The 19,581-nt window shown below is 35.6% G+C and overlaps 1 protein-coding gene across 2 annotated transcripts; it reads left to right on the top strand.

The window, feature by feature from the left end:
• Positions 1 to 1,053: 1,053 nt before the first annotated feature.
• LOC309803856 (dual specificity protein kinase CLK4-like) lies at positions 1,054 to 19,145 on the top strand. 2 transcript variants are annotated; one of them, XM_082620697.1, is made up of 14 exons: positions 1,054 to 1,210; positions 1,978 to 2,044; positions 6,025 to 6,115; positions 6,608 to 6,739; positions 7,790 to 7,880; positions 8,277 to 8,343; positions 11,296 to 11,412; positions 11,505 to 11,671; positions 11,878 to 11,972; positions 12,223 to 12,352; positions 15,128 to 15,210; positions 18,021 to 18,100; positions 18,823 to 18,913; positions 18,996 to 19,145. In XM_082620697.1, exons 1-14 carry the CDS (start codon positions 1,108 to 1,110, stop codon positions 19,134 to 19,136), a joined length of 1,455 nt encoding a protein of 484 aa, XP_082476823.1. In that variant the 5' UTR covers positions 1,054 to 1,107; the 3' UTR covers positions 19,137 to 19,145. The 2 variants fall into 2 exon arrangements, with proteins under 2 accessions (XP_082476823.1, XP_082476822.1); XM_082620696.1 differs by having other exon boundaries at positions 6,025 to 6,111; positions 6,604 to 6,739.
• The last annotated feature ends 436 nt before the right edge of the window (positions 19,146 to 19,581 follow it).

A 19,581-nucleotide genomic window follows, 5' to 3' on the forward strand; every position in this document is an offset into this window, starting at 1 on the left:
TCCCAGGAGATGCCTCATTTTAAAGTCTTTTAATTCATTTGAAATCTTTTAAATTTTTTACTTGAATTTGTCTGCTTGTTACTGAGTCATTTGGGCTAACTGAAGGAGGTTAACTAAGTTGGTTTTGCTCCATTTTACCTGTTTTCAGCTCCTTGCTGAGTTGTGAACCTCACCCTCTTCAACAGTTTGGACATCACTGTTAAAAACTTAACTGCTTTGTGAAAGAATTAAGATGGGAAGAGGCAGATAGGGATGGCATTGTTAGAACACAGATCGTGATCCTGAATGGAACCTGTGAGGATGTAGATGGAGTCAAGGAATTGTCACAATTATCTGATTTCAGTGTGACCCTATTCATCCTTATAGGTTCATTTCTTTAGTCACCCCAGATCTACAACAAATATGTTTAATTTTAAGAATGGTTGCAGGATGATCTGAAAATAAACAGTCATCTCCTATATTCTATCCCTAAGTGTTTCTCTGACTTCAGTTATTTGTATCACAGTATTTCAACAAAGCTGCATGACACTTGTGATATTTGTTTTAAATTAGTTCACATTTAAAGTTAACATCAATAACTTAATAATTTGATTATATCAATAACTTAAGAGATTAGTAATAATTTGCCATAGAAAGAAGGTAATGATAAAAATAAAACCAAAAAAGTTATTAATTTCTAGCTAGATATTGTTGTCTACTGAAGGCTGTAAGCCTGAATCCTGACTCTTTTTTTAAAAATGGCAGTTAGCAAGTGTTAGTTGAAGATATGCACCAAGCTGAGCATTTATCCAGAAGAACGGAAAGAAAATGCATTAAGGTCTCACAGTGTTATCATTTAGTGCTAGGTGTGTATGCCACTTAGAATCATCTGACATACCAGTGGGACAGTGCCTCCATGCCTTGGGAACCATTACCTACGAAGATTTTAGAACCTGTAGGACCCCATGTGCTGGGGTTTTTCTATTGAATTAATAGTAATGTGAAACATTTTATTTACTAAATATAACCATCTGTAAATTCCACAACTCACTTTTCATTTCCATTAACAGATGAGTCATTCCAACAGAACTCACTGCCCTGACTGGGATAACAGAGAAAGCCTGGGACATGAAAGCTACAGTGGAAGTCACAAACGGAAAAGGTGATCCCACAGTAGTACACAAGAGAACAGATATTGTAAACCACATCACCAGCTTAAAGAATCTTATTGGTAAATTACGCTTGAACTAGTACCATTTTAACACTAATAGTTGTAATGACTTGTCATTAGCTTATATAACTTTCATCTGTCAGATTGTTTTATAAATCAGTCAACAAATACTCATTCAGAAAATATTTACTGAGTGCCTATTATATGCTAGCCACTGCTGTGAATAGAACAGAGTTCCTGCTCTCACATATCTGTGTCCATTTGGGAGCTGTAGGAGACAGTTGATGGAGTCCCAGCTGCCAGTAATATAGTTGTGGGAAATGAGACACACGACAGTTAAGTAAGTGATTAAAGGACCAGTGAGTGCCTTTAACTTGTATGTAGTAGGGAGAGCTGTACATTGGGGCACTTATTTAGGGTTCCACAAATGAGAGCTAATGAAGGGTGGGGAAGAGTTCATCCAGATGAGAAAAATAGCATGTGGTGTGTGAGAATGTTACAGTGTGTTGGGGATTAGTTGCCTATACTGTATTCTACAGGTTATATTTGTAGATAAGGCCAGTGGGTATGTTTGGGATTTTTAGAAGCTTGGCTGTTGTAAGAAGGGCCTCAATAAAAATTTCCAATGGCATGTGTCCTGTTCTGTTGTATTCTTACCCGTGTAAAATTTGGAGGTACTACGTTTATATAGAATTGAAGGAATTTTTCAAGTTCCTAAATGATTAAACAAAGCCTAGGTGAATAGAGTTTCTTTCATTCTGTCCTCCATTAATTTCCCTTTCTCATTTGTTTTTGTTGGTTCTATGTTTTCTCCTTGTTTTGTGCAGATGTTCCACTGGGACTGTTTGCCAGATTGCTTTCTAAATTAGCCAACTGGGGTTACTTTAAAAAACAGTATGCAATTTTTTTCCTTCTCCATGCCAAAACAGACTTGTTCTGTAGAACAGTGAGCTTGTTGTTAATCAGTGCAGACTAATCATTCTTCACACACTATCATATGGAGGGAAGAGGGAGAATCTATGCCAGGATTTCAATGACCTGAGCTAATTAATGTATTATACAAGAATATCTGTACCCTATATTAAGATAACTACAAAATACTCTGTAAGGCTTAACATATAGTACTAACCATTCATGGGTTTATTATGCATTGTATGTGTCGAAAGGAAGTGATATGAATGATGAACAGTTATTCATATTCATAATTAACCACAGAAAGATGATACTGAGTCAGTGCAATAACCACTAGGCCAATAGTTTCTTCTTTGATATTGGCACCAGAGATGTCTGGTGGTAATTGCTCTCCGTAATCTGGAGTAATCTAATAGTCATTTTCAAGATTCAAAACTTTATAAGAGTGTTTTTTTGTAAAATTATAGGAAAAAACTGAAAAATACAGAAGCATATAAAGAAGGTACTCTTGGTAGGATGCTAGTCCCCCATTTGGATGTAAAGTTATTTCTTCTGAAAACTATCTTTGTATACAAATCTTTGCCTCTGAATATTTCCTGAAAATAGGTTCTAAGAAGGGACAGTTTCAAGTGAAAGGGTGTGAACTCTTATAAGGCTCTTGCTACATATTCACATATTTTTCCACATATTTTTCTAGAAAGTTTGTACCAAGTTACACTCCCTACAACATGCTGTCACCAGTCTTGTCTATTTTGAAATGCCAAGAATAGTGTTTTCTTTTCATTTGAATGTTTAAATTTCTGCTGAATTTGTCCTCTGTCATGTGCTTATTGAACACTTGAATATTTTTTAATTGAAGTCTAGTTGATTGTGAACATTATTTTTGTATTCTTAGCCTATTTTTTCTATTAAAGCATATTTTTCTTATGATTTATCAGCGCTTTTATTGTAGATCAATTATCTTACCTTTTTTCCTATATATTTCAGAGTGTCTTTTCTTTCTGATTTGTAAGTAGCCTGTGAATTGCTCCCTTCCTACAAGCTTAATCAATTAATTCTACACAGGAAGACTGATGTGGCTGTGAACACTGTGAACACATTTTATATCCTTAAATGTCTTGTTGTAACATAGAGTATCAAGCCTTAAACCAGTGATTCTCAAACTTTAGTGTGAATAGAATCACTTTGGAGGTATGTTTAAAATGCATAGTACCAGATTATTCAGTGAGTCTGACCTGGGGTCCAGGGATCTTCATTTTTAACAATTCAGTATTTCGATATTGTTAATAAACAGACCACCCTTTGAGAAACACTGTTTTAAGCCCTTTAGCCTGGCATGCAAGATTTTGGATGATCTGTTCCCAGCTTATTTATTTGCCTATGTTCCCCTATGTGAAAATTGCTCTTGCTGAAATTGTCTACTTACTAGTTCCTAAGTAGCATGTAGACAAACTCATCTCTAAACCATTCTGGCTAAAAGTACTCTATAAATGTAAGATGGTAATATGCCATTTTTCTTTCCTGGCACTTCTTCTACTTCCTACTTTATCCAAATCCTGATGTCCCTATAAGATGCAACTCTTCCCTTCTTTTTCACGAAATCTTCCCTGACCATTTTAAGCATTATGAGTTTTTTCTCCTAAGCACTCATATCCAGGCTTTTGGCATTTCCTGCATTGTTGAGTTTTGTTTTATTTTTGTGTGAGTAATCTCAAATTGAACAGTTATTTGTTGGCAGGGATTTTGCCTCATATATTTTTTATCTTCCACAGGACCTGTGTGGAAATAAAAATGAATGCCCATAGCCTCATTAGTCTTGGCTGTTTTAAAGAACTACAGTGAAATATTCACTGGACATTCCGTGACTATTTTTAGAAATTCAGTCAGTCTGTTCATCCTGTTCACTCTGTCCATATAGCCTTTATAATTCTGTAGACTTTGTTTATCTAATCTCTAAGGCTCGGTTGTTGTAGGCTGAAGAGGTCCTCATAGTATTACTTCACTCCATGTTTGTTATTCTATAGATTATTTATGGATTATCAGCAGCTCTAATTTCATGCACTAGTCCAGCTAAGGATTATTAGTGTTAGAGTTTTCCGATACATTTTAGACTTTTATGGGAAGGATGCCTTACAGAATTAAACAGATGCCCTTTAGAGTATGGTAATTTCTAGTTTGACGTATTGTAGATCTCTCCCTTAACGGTTCCAAGCAACTGATCAGATCCCTGACTTAGACCCAGATTTAGACCCTAATATCCTGAGTTGTTTCTCCAATGGCTAGAACTTAAGGCTGACACTGGGGAAAGGGGGCTTCTGCATCTCCCCAGCCTAGATTTGATGCCAGCCCTGTTGAGTAGCAGTTTTAGAGATGCTTCTCCTTTATTTTTGCATAAACCAGCCTCCTGAGAAAAAAGAATGATAACATATTCTGGGAAAAAGAACGAGGTTAGTGAGGGCAGTCTAGTTAACATCTGTCACTCCATTGCTTGTCAGGATTATTTTAGCTGGTGTGTCTGACTGGGCAGGTGTCCCCTCTCTCCCTCAGTGCTCCACGTGCATCCCTCTTGAAGCTTCACACTGTTGAAAAGGATACTCATCCCAGGTAGAGAGGGGGACTGGAAACTGGGTCAGTTGGCTCTGTCTTTTTCTTTCCATCAAATCAAGGCTGCTTAACTGGAATCCATTGACTTCCTGAGGTCCATGATCTCTGAAATTCCTTGCCAAGATTTGTTTACGCATTTGTGCGTTTCTTAGGGGAGAGGGCCCATACCTCTCAATTAGATTTTCAAAGGGATCTGTAGATTCAGCAGTCAAGCACTATGGGGCTTACCTGGTGGTGCAGTGGTTGACAGTCCGCCTGCTGATGCAGGGGACACAGGTTCGTGTCCCGGTCCGGGAGGATCCCACATGCCATGGAGCGGCTAGGCCCATGAGCCATGGATGCTGGGCCTGAGCATCTGGAGCCTGTGCTCCACAATGGGAGAGGCCACAACAGTGAGAGGCCTGCGTACCGCAAAAAAAATAAAAAAATAAAAAAAGAAGGTAAGCACTATGGCACCAGATGATGCTGTTTTCCCTGAATTCTTGTTTATTTCACAAGCAGGAGTGACAGGAAATTCAAAATGCAAAGGCAAGTAGGGGGTTGGGAAATCCTAAGCAAGCAATTACAAGAACCTTTTCTCATTTGAGGGGCATATATTTTGGATATTTTTGGCACATGAAGCAGCGTTCAAAAACTGTGTTGACTATTTCTCAGAAAGATACAGGAAGCTCGAAATAGAGGAGAGGAGATGGAATAGGTGGTGTGTATAATAATACTGGCACATACAATAGGATTTAGAATGTGCTCTACAACCATGGCAAATCGTTTTCCTTCTAGGGATCTCAGTGTAGTCATCTGTAAAATGAAAGGCCTGAAATATATTTAAGATTCCTTTTAGCTCTAATACACCCTTCGTGCAAGAACTCTGTGTGCCAGAGATACCTAACTTACATTAAGAAGGAAAGGAATCCTGTTTTGCCTGCCTCATGTTGTGTGTGGCTCTGCAAAAAGGAAGAGAGCTTAGTTACAGATGCATATATCATAAGATTGATGAATTTCAGAAGAGCAGTTTTGTGAATTTTTGGTCTTAACTTTCACCAGAAGGTAAAGGGACACTTAATCAAGTAAACACTGAATATGTTGAATGATTTGACCCAAGGTTTGTTCCTTCATAGCAGTATATATTAATAGAGATATATGTACCCATTTGCTTGTTGGTTAAAGTAAAATTATTTAAGTTTTGTGAGTTAAGTATAAGTTCTAATTCATCAATTTGTATTTTTTTCTTTTATTGAGTTAGCTGTTGAAACCAGGAATTCTTGAGAGAATGTTTTATTTTAACCACGTTAAAATGTGGTTAAACGTTAAAGCGTTCTAGAATGAAGAGAGTAATTTTAAATCCTTTAATGTGTTTGCAGTCATTATTTAGAAGCAAGGTTCTTGAATGAGAGATATTATCAGGACCGGAGATACATTGCTGAATACAGAAATGACTACTGCAAAAGATATGTTCTTAACATTGATGAATACAGAAATGACTACTGCAAAAGATATGTTCCTAACATTGATGAATACAGAAATGACTACTGCAAAAGATATGTTCCTAACATTGATGAATACAGAAATGACTACTGAAAAAGATATGTTCCTAACATTGAATACAGAAATGACTACTGCAAAAGATATGTTCCTAACATTGATGAATACAGAAATGACTACTGCAAAAGATACGTTCCTAACATTGATGAATACAGAAATGACTACTGCAAAAGATACGTTCCTAACATTGATGAATACAGAAATGACTACTGCAAAAGATACGTTCCTAACATTGATGAATACAGAAATGACTACTGCAAAAGATACGTTCCTAACATTGATGAATACAGAAATGACTACTGCAAAATATACGTTCCTAACATTGATGAATACAGAAATGACTACTGCAAAATATACGTTCCTAACATTGATGAATACAGAAATGATTACTGCAAAAGATGTGTTCCTAGACGTTATCACAGAGACGTTGAAAGCAGTTATCGAATCCACTGCAGTAAATCTTCAGTCCGAAGCTGGAGAAGCAGTCCTAAAAGGAAGCGTAATAGACAATGTTCAAGTAATCAGTCACGTTCGGTATGATTGATTTTGTTTTTATTTTGGGTGGATACTTATTTGTGTGTAAAAGCTCTTACTGAGCCAATAAGTTTGAAAAAGTTTATAATACTATATGAATATAATTGTGTTTATATTACTTGAATCCTTAAAGGAAACTTCCAAATTCTTACAACTAATCTGCATTTATTAGTTAGTCCTCATTTGCCCACATTTACTCATTTTCTGCAGACCAGATCATGAGGTTCTTGATTTTAATGTTAAAAATATTTTTATCTTTTATAACATAATCATACGAAAAGATGAAGCACCCATCTTTTCTTTCATCTTAAACATTTTTTACTTTAAAAGAAACCCCTTTCCCAGTACTTGGAGACAAATGTAGAAAGTTGCGCTGGTGGATACTTACCCTGTGTATAGCACAATCTGCAATTAGTTCCATTGGAGTTCTGAAAGTGGGTGCTGAAGGGGAAATTATTGTCCAGAAAGCCTGCCTTTTTTTTTACACTCATGAATCTTCACTTGTTTGCAGTAAACTATGAATTATTATTTTCCTCCCCAAGTTTTCTTCAGTAGAACTATCATTGATTAGATCAAACATTGACATTAGCCTTTATTTTCCCCTTTTATTTTAATAAGTATGTTTAAAAATATTGCTAAGTATCAATTTGAGCCAATCTTGACGTTTTAAAACATTTTCCTGACAAACTAGACATCTCAACACACAGCATAGGCTATTTTATAACGAGATTAATAGATCATGACATTGCATTCTTTAAATTTCAGACTTCAATTAAGTCAGTATTTTAGAGACAATTGTGTTGTTTATTCTATTGCCACTTTAAGTAACTTATCTGAAAATCTTGCCATGTTTTTCTTCTGTAACATAAACTGTGTCCTGTGAATCTCTGGGGACTGAATTTGAAATTGCTCCTGCCAACTCTTCGTGGCCTGGTTCTTATCTGAATGCCTGAATATCTCCCCGCTGAATGAATTGCGTATTCTGCCCTGAATTCACTCTGCTATATTGATTGGCTGGACGATCTTGGTGCTGCCCACTTGCCGTTCCAGAAGAGCCACCAAAGGAAAAGATCAAGGAGTATAGAAGATGATGAAGAGGGTCACCTTATCTGTCAAAGTGGAGACGTTCTAAAAGCAAGATGTATAGAATATTTTTCAACACTTTTTAAACTTTGCAGACAGAATAATCTTTTTAAGAATAGTTTGTCAGCGGGGGGCTAAAGAACTCTTCATTGCTTTTTTGTTTTGATTTTTGTGGGTTTGTTTGTTGTTCTTTTGTATTTCTTCTTTTCTATAGAGTTTAAATATTTCTACTCTAAAGTTCCAAAATAATCAGTGGAATTTGAGATTAGAGCAAGAAAGATAGCTATCTACATTATTTTTGTAGCATCTGAAAATAAAATAATTTGAGGGCTGGAACGTTAATTATGCTTTAATAGAGAGCATTTGAAAAAATTCCACACTTAAGCATTCATTATTTGAATAACTGATAATTTGTACTCAGGTACTTACACTTCTTTCTCCCCCCTCACTTTAGATGAAATCGTGAACACTTTGGGAGAAGGGACCTTTGGCAGAGTTGTAGAGTGCATTGATCATGGCATGTAAGTTTGTTGTTTTTCTTTTTTGAACATTCCGATATTTTTGGTGGAGAAGGATCCATAATTTAGATGAAATGGAATTTAAGTGGTAGCTATGTGTTTTCCTGGGAGGTATAAGTATTCAGAAGTTCTTCAACTGTGTACAATTTATTTACCATAAGTATGGATTTTGACCAAGAATGCTGAAAATGTTTATCAGATGGAGTTCATGGAAATTAATGTCAGTGTTCAAGTGAAGACTTTCCCAGAACTTAGGTCCTTAGCTTTCTATAAGAGATTTGGAGTGCTTTACCCTACTTTTGAATTGCAGAGACAATAAATTAGCATATCTAATCTTCTTGGTTCAAAAACTTTTATTTCCAAAGGATAATATTTGCACGTTAGGGTTAGCTTCTCAAACTATAAAAAAATTATATTACTTGAAGCCTACAGAATAAAGTCCAGATTCTTTAATGAGTTATACTAAACTTTTTGTTATTTGACCCTCTCTGCTTCATTTTCATGTTTTCCTCTAGGATCTCTCTTCTGCGGTTGCAAATTTTTTTGTAAGTGAACGTCTTACAACAGTTTAGTGAAAACTGCACATTTCTAAATTGACATCTATACTTTTCATCATAAAATAGTTGAGGATGTAATTTCCAGCTTATCGTAAATGGTGATTTTTTAAAAAAAAACATATCTCTCTTTCTAAATATGTTTGGGGGAATCTAAATACAACAGCTTGATACCTCCTGTCATCCATGAACAAACTTTTCTTGAATACTTAGAAATGCTTTATCTTGAACTTAACTTTTACTTCACTTTTCATAAAGAATATTATCCTAAGTGTCTTTTATTATCACCCTTTCCTCTCTATGACAAAAATGTGAACATAAAGTAAAATTTTAAGATATTTTGAAATACTTTGACTTAGGAAAGTTGCTAAGAATTCCCATCTATTCTTCACCCAGATTCCACAAATGTTAACATTTTACAGTGTTTAATCATTCTCTATATTTACATGTTATATGTATTTTCAAGTTTTGCCAGCTTATCTACAACCTGATTCACATTTCACTAGTTGTCCCATTGAGGTCTTTTAAAAATTTCTTGAGGTTCCAAGACTTGAGTATTTGAGATATTCCAATGAAGAGTATTCAATTGATCAAGTACAAATCTGTTACAAATTTTGATACTTATTAGACCTAAAACATACAATGTAATTGTAAATATATCTTTTATCGAGATGGTTGGGGCCTTTAAAAAAATGAGTTCATGTGTCCATAGATAAATCTTACTGTTTTAGCATTAAGTTTCCATTTTTCTTTTTTTAAAATTGACAAGTAATATGAAAGCTTATAAGTTTAAGGTGTATAACGTTGGTTTGAACATTTATATACTGCAATATGATTACTATAGTAGCATTAGCTAACACCATTATCCATTTTTCATTTTTATAGCTATTAGCACTGTTCATTTTTATAGCTTATTAGCAGTTAGAAAACTTGTCCATATGATGAAATAGATGAGACTAGAAGAAGTTTTGTCATAGCAGTTTTATAGTAATTCTTTTAAGTCTTGAGATATATGCTATACATCATAGGGAGATAAATCATTAAAAATTTATTTTGATGATTATATATCAGCCCACAACTTCATTGGGACCTTGTCAAAAGAAATGAGTTCGGAATAGGTTTGCTATCCAGCCACTAGAAAAATTTTTGCCTCAAAGAATTTTTTTTTTCTTTTTTATAAACAGCCTGGGGCACAAACCTTGCCATATTAATTTCATGTGCATGGGGTTCTCTTTTGTAATGTGGGAAGGCCATAGTGAAAAATGCAGGGTTGACTACTGGCTTGTATTCAAGAAGATCAGGTTTAGAAAAGAGGACAGAAGGAAGCTGAAGATTTGGAAATCCTTTTCCTCAAAATCATTTACGGCTTTTTTTTTTTTTTTTGGCCGCACCACATAGCTTGCGGGATCTCAGCTCCTCGACCAGGGATTGAACCTGGGCCCACGGCAGTGAAAGCTCATGTCTTAAGCCACTGGACCACCAGGGAATTCCCTCTGTACTTTTTAGGAAGTACTACAGATGCCCCGGTCTGAAACACGCTGCCCTACATTGTTGCTATTTATACCTCTTCGCATCCGTGAATGCACTAAACATTTTTTTGGCTTGATGACTTATTGCTGGTGTGTCCTTTGCCAGGATTATCTAACAAACTGATAGTTGTCTTTCTTCTCTGAAGAAGTCTGAGCTCCCCTAACTCTGATGGTTAGGTTCTTTCTTCTCTCTATTCCTTATACCAGGCACTTCTAACCTAATGATAAGTTGTTCAAGTGTCTGTCTTTTCCATTAGACTGTGAGGTACATGGGACAAGCTCTTTTTAACAGTGATTCCAATGCAACATCTGGCACATTCGGTCTAGCCTGGCGAATGAGTGAATGTTTTCAGCAGTAGTATCTTCAAGGTTTATATTTTTATCCTTTTTTAAAAAAAAACTACTTATAAAATCTAGGTCAATTTAAACTTTTGGAAACAAACATTAACGTTCTTAAGTATTAAGAGAAATCATCACTCTGTATAATGTATATTTTGTCAAAATGTTTTGAAAAAATGTTTATAGATCTGCTATAATATACCCTGAAAGATTATTTTAGGAAAATAGCATAGAGTGATTGGTACTTAACAAGATGATGCTTTAGAGCAGGGGTCCCCAACCCCTGGGCCTTGGACTAGTAGGAACTGGGCCTAACAGCAGGAGGTGAGCAGTGGGCGAGCGAGTGAAATTTCATCTGCTGCTCACAATAGCTTGCATTACCACCTGAACCATCACACCCTCCCCTCAACCATGGAAAAATTGTCTTCCATGAAACCGGTCCCTGGTGCCAAAAAGGTTGGTGACAGCTGCTTTAGAGGATACATGTCTTCAACGCCCTTCTGTACATTTACCATTTTCATTTTGTTTTTAAGGGGTGGCATACATGTAGCAGTGAAAATCACAAAAAATGTGGGACCATATCGTGAAGCAGCTCATTCAGAAATCAAAGTATTGGAGCATTTAAATAGTACTGATCCCAATAATGTCTTGTAAGTAAGAAACTTGGAACTGTGATCCATTATGTTACATGAAATAATCAGAATTCTGTGAACTGAATTATTTGTATTCTGATCTGTTTCAGCCGATGTGTCCAGATGCTAGAATGGTTTGATCATCATGGTCATATTTGTATTGTGTTCGAACTCCTGGGACTTAGTACCTATGATTTCATTAAAGAAAATAGCTTTCTGCCATTTCAAATTGACCATATCAGGCAAATGGCATATCAGATCTGTCAGTCAGTAAATTGTAAGTATACTTGTTAAATTTTTAAATACCAGTCAATTAAAGGTTTTATTGGACAAGCAACATATCAAACCATTGTCACTAAAAATGCACGTTGCAAGTAAAGATGAAACCACTTTTGATCCCTACCTCTACTACTAATTCTCCTTTCCCCCGGTACAGATTACATTTGTAAGTGAAACTAATAATGTCTTTTTGTTCTTTTGTAGTTTTGCATCATAATAAATTAACCCATACAGATCTGAAGCCTGAAAATATTTTATTTGTGGAGTCTGACTATGTAGTCAAGTATAATTCAAAAATGGTAAGTTACACTTGTTTTAATTTTGGTAGTTGTCTTTAAAATTAATTTAGCTTGGTGATCCTTGGATGAGGAATTTTACCTTTGAGGCTTATTATATCCTGACGTTTAACCCAAAAAGGGTAATCCTTTGCCTTTCTCATGGGGTTATTTTGAAAATCAAAAAGAGAATTCATGTGCAAGCCTTTTGGATAGTGCTATAAAATATTTCATATCTTTATTGATCTTTGTGTTTACTTAACTGTATCTCTAGAAACGTGATGAACGCACACTGAAAAACACAGATATCAAAATTGTTGACTTAGGAAGTGCAACATACGATGATGAACATCATAGCACTGTGGTATCTACACGGCATTACAGAGTTCCAGAGGTCATTTTGGGTTAGTAGATACCAGACTTCCTGATATTTTAATTGAAAAAGAGATTTTTTGTTCTCTATAGCTTTTATTGGGGGGCAGGTAGTTGGGGGATAGCTGTAATTTTCTTAGCAGTGTACAGAAAATGTTTTCTGTTTTCATAAAAGCTGTCTGGACATTGCTATAAATAATTTTCCTGAGTGGGAAAAATGTGATATCATCTGTAAAGATATTCCAGGTGGTGGTTCTTTTTGAACAAGTCAGTCTTACAAGATCATAAGAGAACAAGCTGTATTGGCTAAGTCCATGACAGCAGTGTGATTTTGAAGCGATGTGGGCACCTCTTTTCGTCTCATCACAAAGCATGGTGCTGGGGAACATGCTAAAGATTTGGCTGGCAGACGTCTAGATGTAGGGTGGATGGAGGTTAAGAGGAGAAGAAAGAGGGGCTAGTCTAAGAGGAGAGCTTCTTTGATCATCTTTGACATGGGAAAGCATGGGAAGGAAAATTAGTTAAGGTGCAGGGTTTTTCAATATTAATAAAAGGGAACTCAGTGAGGGAGAGCACATCTTAGGCCTCAAAATTTAAAAGTTCGAGACCGAGTCATGTTGATAGAGCAAGGAAGTCAGGGATGGATTTGGGGGCTTGGAGACAGTGGGAAAAATTCAGATCAGGTGATATTGGGAGATAGTTAAATGGTATAAGCATATTACTTTGCCAAAAGTACGTTTCAACCGAGGTTGGCTAGTAAAACATCTTTGTGGAATCAGTCTTTTCCACTTTTTACCTTTTGTCGAAGAGGACTGGGTAGTTGAGAATATGAGTGTGAAAGCAAACTAATGATGTTTACCTAGAGTAAAGAATTAGTAAAAGGGACAGGAAATTAAGAATAGTTTGTAGTGCTGGCTAGTAGAACTTTCCATGATGATAGAAATGTTGTATATCTGCACTATCCAACATGGTAGCCATTAGTAGCCACACGTAGACTACTGTGTACTTTCAGTATAGCCAGTGTGACTGAGGAACTGAATTTTAAATTAATTAAACTTTTAGATTTAAATAACCACATGTGGCTAGTGGCTACCACATAGGATAGCACAGGTTTGGAGCTCATCTTTGAGATTGATGTTACTAGGATTTCTGCTTAGTATGGTCTGAAAGAAGCTGCTATGTTGCAGTAGTTTAGAAAGTGTATTCATGGTTGAGGACTGAAGCCTGCAATGAAGGTAAAAGAAAAGAGTGTAGGAGGAGATTGTGGACAGATAGGTATTTTCAGAGCTTAAAAAGAGATAACTTGCTGTGTTTTATCAATTTTAAGAAGAAGATTTTTCTCCACATTTTAACATGTGAGGAAACATAAGACAAAACAGCATTTTTTCTTGGTTATTGGTTCATAAAACAGTGGTGTATCTTACAGTTAGTTAATGGCCTCCTCCTAGATTGTGTAAGATACAGTGATTCTTAGTAATAATACAGTCCCATGTGTGGCCAGGCTGGGGATAGTTGATATAAATCTGAAATTGGGGTTATTGGTGTTTAGGAAAAGAAATGAACAGATGGGAAGATTAGAAGGGTTCTTTGTGTGTTTGTGAAGTGTTACTCCTGAGGATTAAGGCAGAATTAGGTTGAAGAGGAAGATGTTGTCAGGTGCCACCACTGAGGAGGGCAGTTGGTCTCATGTCTTGGGTGTTGGTAGTAAACAGAAGTTGGTCAAAGTGAATGATGTGAAATTCCAAAGAGTATGAGAGCTGAGCCATAAGAGAATGAGGTAGTTTACAGTCACTTGGGAGAAAACTGGACTGGGAGACAGGAGTGGCTGGAAAAGAAAACTTTCATCTTAGATCCAAGCTCTATCATTTGCAGATTTTGTATGTGTTACTGTAAGTAGAAACCATGCTCCATTATCCTTTTGTTCAAGTGATAAGTACCATGAGGGTTAACAAAAATGGCTAAATCATAGTCAAGTTCCTTGAATATATTGTTTCTTCCTTTGTCTTTAAATTCAGTAATGTTACTGAAAGTAATTGAAATGTCTTTTAAAGTAGGCTTTATTTGTACATTATTTTTTTATAAAAAACTTAATCTATAAAAGGTTAAAACATCTGTATGGTTTAGGTTTACTCTTTTCCTTTCTAAATAGATAGAGACTTAAGGCTAGGTGTTTTTTTCTTTTCTGAATAATGTTACTATTGAGAATTCTGAAGGAGAAAATATATGATCATGTATAGACAACCTGAAAGTACATATATAGATACCTCTCTATGTGAACTTTAAATATCTGTATAATTCTGCTTATGGGTGACACTGCTTATAATATCCATTATAATTCTTACATAATTTAGGTGACACTACTATTTCTTTTAATGGAAGAAATAAACTCAGATATCAAGCTGATGGTAATTGATAAGGGGTTAGTAATTACACTCTGAGGATAATTATTGACCTATGTTTGCACTAATAAAATGTAAAATTTCATAGAACAACCGTTAAGTGGGTATAACAGTGCTCCTCATTGCACAAGCAATTCAGAGACTATGGACTATTTGCTAACCCCTCTTACTTTCCATAAAATGCCTCCTCCCCCAGGTTAAAATACTGTAAGTTGATACAAGGATATGGAGGACTCTGAAAGCATACTGAATCATGTTTGGTATAAAACTAAAAATGTAAACCCTGAATTTACTATCATCTTCTCCTAAATGGGCTATATAAAGAGAGCACCCACATAGGAAAAGATATTGTGTATTGGCAATTAAAAATTGTTGCCTAATAAAATGTTTGGTTTTGTTTTTAAATAGCTTTAGGTTGGTCTCAGCCATGTGATGTTTGGAGCATAGGTTGCATTCTTATTGAATATTACCTTGGTTTCACAGTCTTTCAGGTATGTATTTAGTAAATGTTACTTACTGATTCATAATGAGCTTTAATGTTAAAGGCATGTTAAAGTTTTGGTTTCCATATTGGAAAGTTGCCATAGTGTCATTATTCTTAAGATGTAAACTTCCATGTGCAAAATAGTCATCCTTCTCTAAAACCACAGTTGAATGAACTACTCTCAGTGAATGGTCATAATTCATTCTGCATGTGGAGCTTTTAAACACATGGTTCATATTGACTTCATATGATCCATTTTATTGTGATGCTCCTTCATAAATTTACATTAGTGTTACTATGGTCAGTTTTAATTCAGCTCTGGTTATGTTGCACTTTTATTAAAATAATTCAGAAACAGTAAGTTGTATTAAGCATGTATGACACCCTAGGCACATTTCTAAGCACTGTGTGTATAAAAATGAAAAGACAGCATCTCTCTCCTCAAGGAAGACATACACAGGATAGACATGGGAAAACGTGCAGTACAATGTGATACTTGCTATAATGGAACAATATAGAAGGGAACCCAGAAAAGGTGAACGGTTAAGTTTCCTTCGAGAAAGCATCACTGAGGAATAGGGAGTTTAATCCAAGCTATAAGGAAGAGTAAGAGTTTGTCAGAAAACTAGAGTGTGTGATGGCCATATCAGGAAGAAATGGTATTCATAAATGCAAGAGGCATAAAGGAAGCTACTCTAGTTGAGGAAGGATGAATAGTGCTGCCAGAGTGTCTTGGATAAATAGGAAAATGGTGTCAGTAGGCAAGTACTGATTCATAGTGGACTTGTTTGCCATAGAAAGGTATTTGTTTTATCCTAGGAGTCAGTGGTTTCCAAATGTAGACCGGTCTAAAATGAAAATGATTTTGTAGGGTTGCCGTTCTGGCTTTCATTTAGAAATTATCTCTCCTGTTTTTTTTTGGTATTAAAATGTTCTTTCTATGCAATGATAATAGTTATTGGCTTACTTGGCAGAACAAAAAGGAGAAAATGTTATTTAGGTCTCTACTTGTTTTCCTCATAATTTTGCTTATGTCGGAAAACTAAAAGTCTTGAAAGCTTCAAGTGGTGTAAGCATTGGAGAACGTTAAGAGGGTTGTGATTTGATCAAGGTGTGTTGTTGGATGGGGTGAGGGTGGTTAGGAAGTTCCTGGCTAATACTGTCAAGGTTGCTTTGAGGTTATGGCAATGCAGGATGAGGAGGGAGGAAGCTGTGATGAATTATGTCACTTAGGTGGCTGTTGCAGAATATATGTGTTCGCCGCTATGGGGCACCTCACCAAACTTCTGTCTACTCCGTAGAGATCTGTTAAAAGTACTCTGAGTTTGTAGACAAGTTTGATATCTAGAACATAGCTGTCGGACATTTCTAGGGGGTGGTGTCTGGTTTTGTGGTAGTAAGCTATAGGGTCAAGGAAAAAGTTGAGCACAGTGCATGCTTTCTTCATTCTGACACATATAAAATCCTTCAGATGGTTTTATGATTGTAAATCATTCTGAGACCTTAAGCGTCGATTATTAACTTTGGTTTGAGATGTGGTTTATATTTTAATTCCACCCTCCAAAATAGTCTTCAACTAAGGAACTTTTTGAAGATAATGGAGCTTGTATTATTTATTCCTGTCATGACTTAAGAACATTTTGAAAGCAGTGTGCTAGGCACAGTAGTTAATGGATTTAAAAAGCATTGCACATAGACTCTGCTCTTCAGAGCAAGGATTGGCAAACTATATCCTATCTGATGCCTGCTTTAAAAAATGAAAAAGAATATGTGGTGGAGACCATCTGTGACCATCCAAGCCTAAAATATTTACTATCTGGTCCTTTATAGAAGAAGCTTTCCAGCCTCTGCTTAGGAGTGTACCATTTAGTTTAACAATTTATTCGACTTTAGCCAAAGCTCTGTTACTGTGTAATTTAAGAATATGAGTTTTGACTTGGGTTCACAGCTCAGGTTTCCTCATTGATGAGCTATATGAGCTTGAGCTAGTATCTTAACCTCTTTGAAAGTTATGTTCCCACATTCCTAGCTCAAGGTTGTTGTAAGAATTATTGGGACTGTATTTTTATTGTCTAGGATTAGTGTTACAAAGTTGCTATCCATTGGGTAATGGAGGTTAGTTAAGCAACCGATAAAATGAGTAGCCAGGTTATTGGTAATCTTCCCAGTCATCCCTCAGTTAAACAGTGCAAGTAATACAAATAAGGAAAACTGTTCTGTTTTACATTAAACAAATTATTCGAACATTGTAAATCAACTGTACTTCAGTAAAATATACTTAAAAAGTTGTTCTTCAATCAGCTCTACAAACCTTACCAATTCATTTCAGAAATCAGACAATCAGTGTAGCTCATTCAGTTTTATTCCATCTTTGAAATAGAGTGTAATATAAATTGTATAGCTGTCTAATCTAGTCCTTTTATGGAGACACTATTTTCTTTTTTTTTCTTAACATTTATTTATTTACTTTTTTTGGGGGGTTGCATTGGGTCTTCATTCCAGCACGTGGGCTTCTCTCTTGTTGCGGTACGTGGGTTTTCTCTCTCCACTTGTGGTGTGCGGGTTCCAGAGTGTGTGGGCTCTGTAGTTTGTGGCTCGCGGGCTCTCTTGTTGTGGTGGGCAGGCTTAGTTGCCCCGCAGCGTGTGGGATCTTAGTTCCCCGACCAGGGAGCGAACCCACGTCCCCCGCATTGGAAGGTGTATTCTCTACCACTGGACCACCAGGGAAGTCCCGGACACACTGTTTTCTTGTGTTATCCTTTTATGTGCGTGTAGGGAAATGGAAAGTGCTAAGTTTCTTTTTCCTATATTTTTTAGACTAATGATAATAAAGAACACCTGGCAATGATGGAACGTATATTAGGACCCATACCAACACACATGATTCAGAAAACAAGGTATGCTTTTTAAGATTAAAGTCCTTATTGGGTACATGCAGTGGCCTATATTCAAACCATAAAAAACCCATCTTTGTTGTTATTGCTTATTCCAAAGACTGTAGATTTTGAATTCTTTTTCATGAAGTCAAGTTTTTGAAAAGTAATGCAATATTTACTTTGTAATCCAGTAAATAAAGTGGTGTTTTTATACTCAGGTTAACCTTTGCATAAATGTTTTCCTAGGTTGATTTAAAAATAATACATAGAGTAGTAAAAAGAGCTTGATTTTGGAGTCCTATCTAAATTTGAATTCCAGACTGTTGCAAACCACATGTACGTCTTTGGACAAGAATACTATAAGTGGTTTCAAAACATAGCTTCACCGCAGAAGTCATCCAGGGAATTGTTAACGATTTCTAACCCCATTCCAGATCTAGTGAAATCAGAATTTACAGGAATGGATCTAGGAACCTCTGTTTTTGAAGCTGGCATTGTTTCACATATGGTACAACTTAGGTGGGATACTAAAACTTCAGAGGGTACAAGATTAGGAAAAATACCATATAAGGTATCCGATATAATTATTGCTGAGATTTTTAGAAATTGTATGTTTATGTATATATAGAGAGATATCTATGGTTCCATCTTTTCCCCCAATCCCCTGGTGGGGGCAGGGTAAGAATGTGGGTTTGGGGTTTCTTTTTTTCTTAAAATTTAATCCAGACTTCTCTTTCCTATAGGAAACAGATGTATTTTCATCATAATCAGCTAGATTGGGAGGAACATAGTTCTGCTGGTAGATATGTTACGGGACACTGCAAACCATTAAAGGTAAAACAAAAAAAAACAAAAAAAAACCTGTTTTAACTATTTTTTTATTGTCTTTCTTAAACAAAGTCATTTTTCCCCTCAGGAATTTATGCTCTGTCATGATGAAGAACATGAGAAACTGTTTGACCTGATTCAAAGAATGTTAGAATATGATCCAGTGAAAAGAATTACCTTGGATGAAGCATTGCAGCATCCTTTCTTTGACTTATTAAAAAAGAAATAAAATGGAAATCAGTGGTCTTACTATACTTGTCTAGAAGAGATGATTTAAGACTGTGTCAGTCAACTCTAAACATTCTAATATTTTTATAAACCTTAAATTATTTTGTACAGTTAAGTGTAAATGCTGTATGTTTTGTATCAATCGCATAATTATCTTGTTAAGCAAATATGGTCTTGATAATGAATGAAATATAAAAGCTAAAATTAATTTTCCTTTTTTGAGATTAATTACCATTTTTAAAGACCTTTGGAATATCCTTTGTGTCCAGTGATTGATCTTGCCTTTTTGTACATGGAGGTTGACTCTTGGAAGTGATTTTTGTGTTTGGTTTTTTGTTTTTTTTGAGTAAAAGGAAATCTTGACTATTTCATTCTTAAATGAATATTCTTTATTTACCTCAAACTTTCCTTAACTTTAAAAGATTTTTCTGTAATTGTTGAACAGG

The sequence above is a fragment of the Mesoplodon mirus genome (genome assembly GCF_964341445.2).
Source record: "Mesoplodon mirus genome assembly, chromosome: 5".
NCBI classification, from domain to species: domain Eukaryota; kingdom Metazoa; phylum Chordata; class Mammalia; order Artiodactyla; family Ziphiidae; genus Mesoplodon; species Mesoplodon mirus.

What these genes read in the sequence shown, in the direction of transcription:
- LOC309803856 (XM_082620697.1), top strand. Translation starts at nt 1,108, where the DNA reads ATGAAAGCTACAGTGGAAGTCACAAACGGAAAAGGTGATCCCACAGTA. An exon ending in GAGTGCATTGATCATGGCAT is followed by an intron (nt 8,344 to 11,295) that starts GTAAGTTTGTTG and finishes TTTGTTTTTAAG; the next exon opens with GGGTGGCATACATGTAGCAG. An exon ending in GACACTGCAAACCATTAAAG is followed by an intron (nt 18,914 to 18,995) that starts GTAAAACAAAAA and finishes TTTTCCCCTCAG; the next exon opens with GAATTTATGCTCTGTCATGA.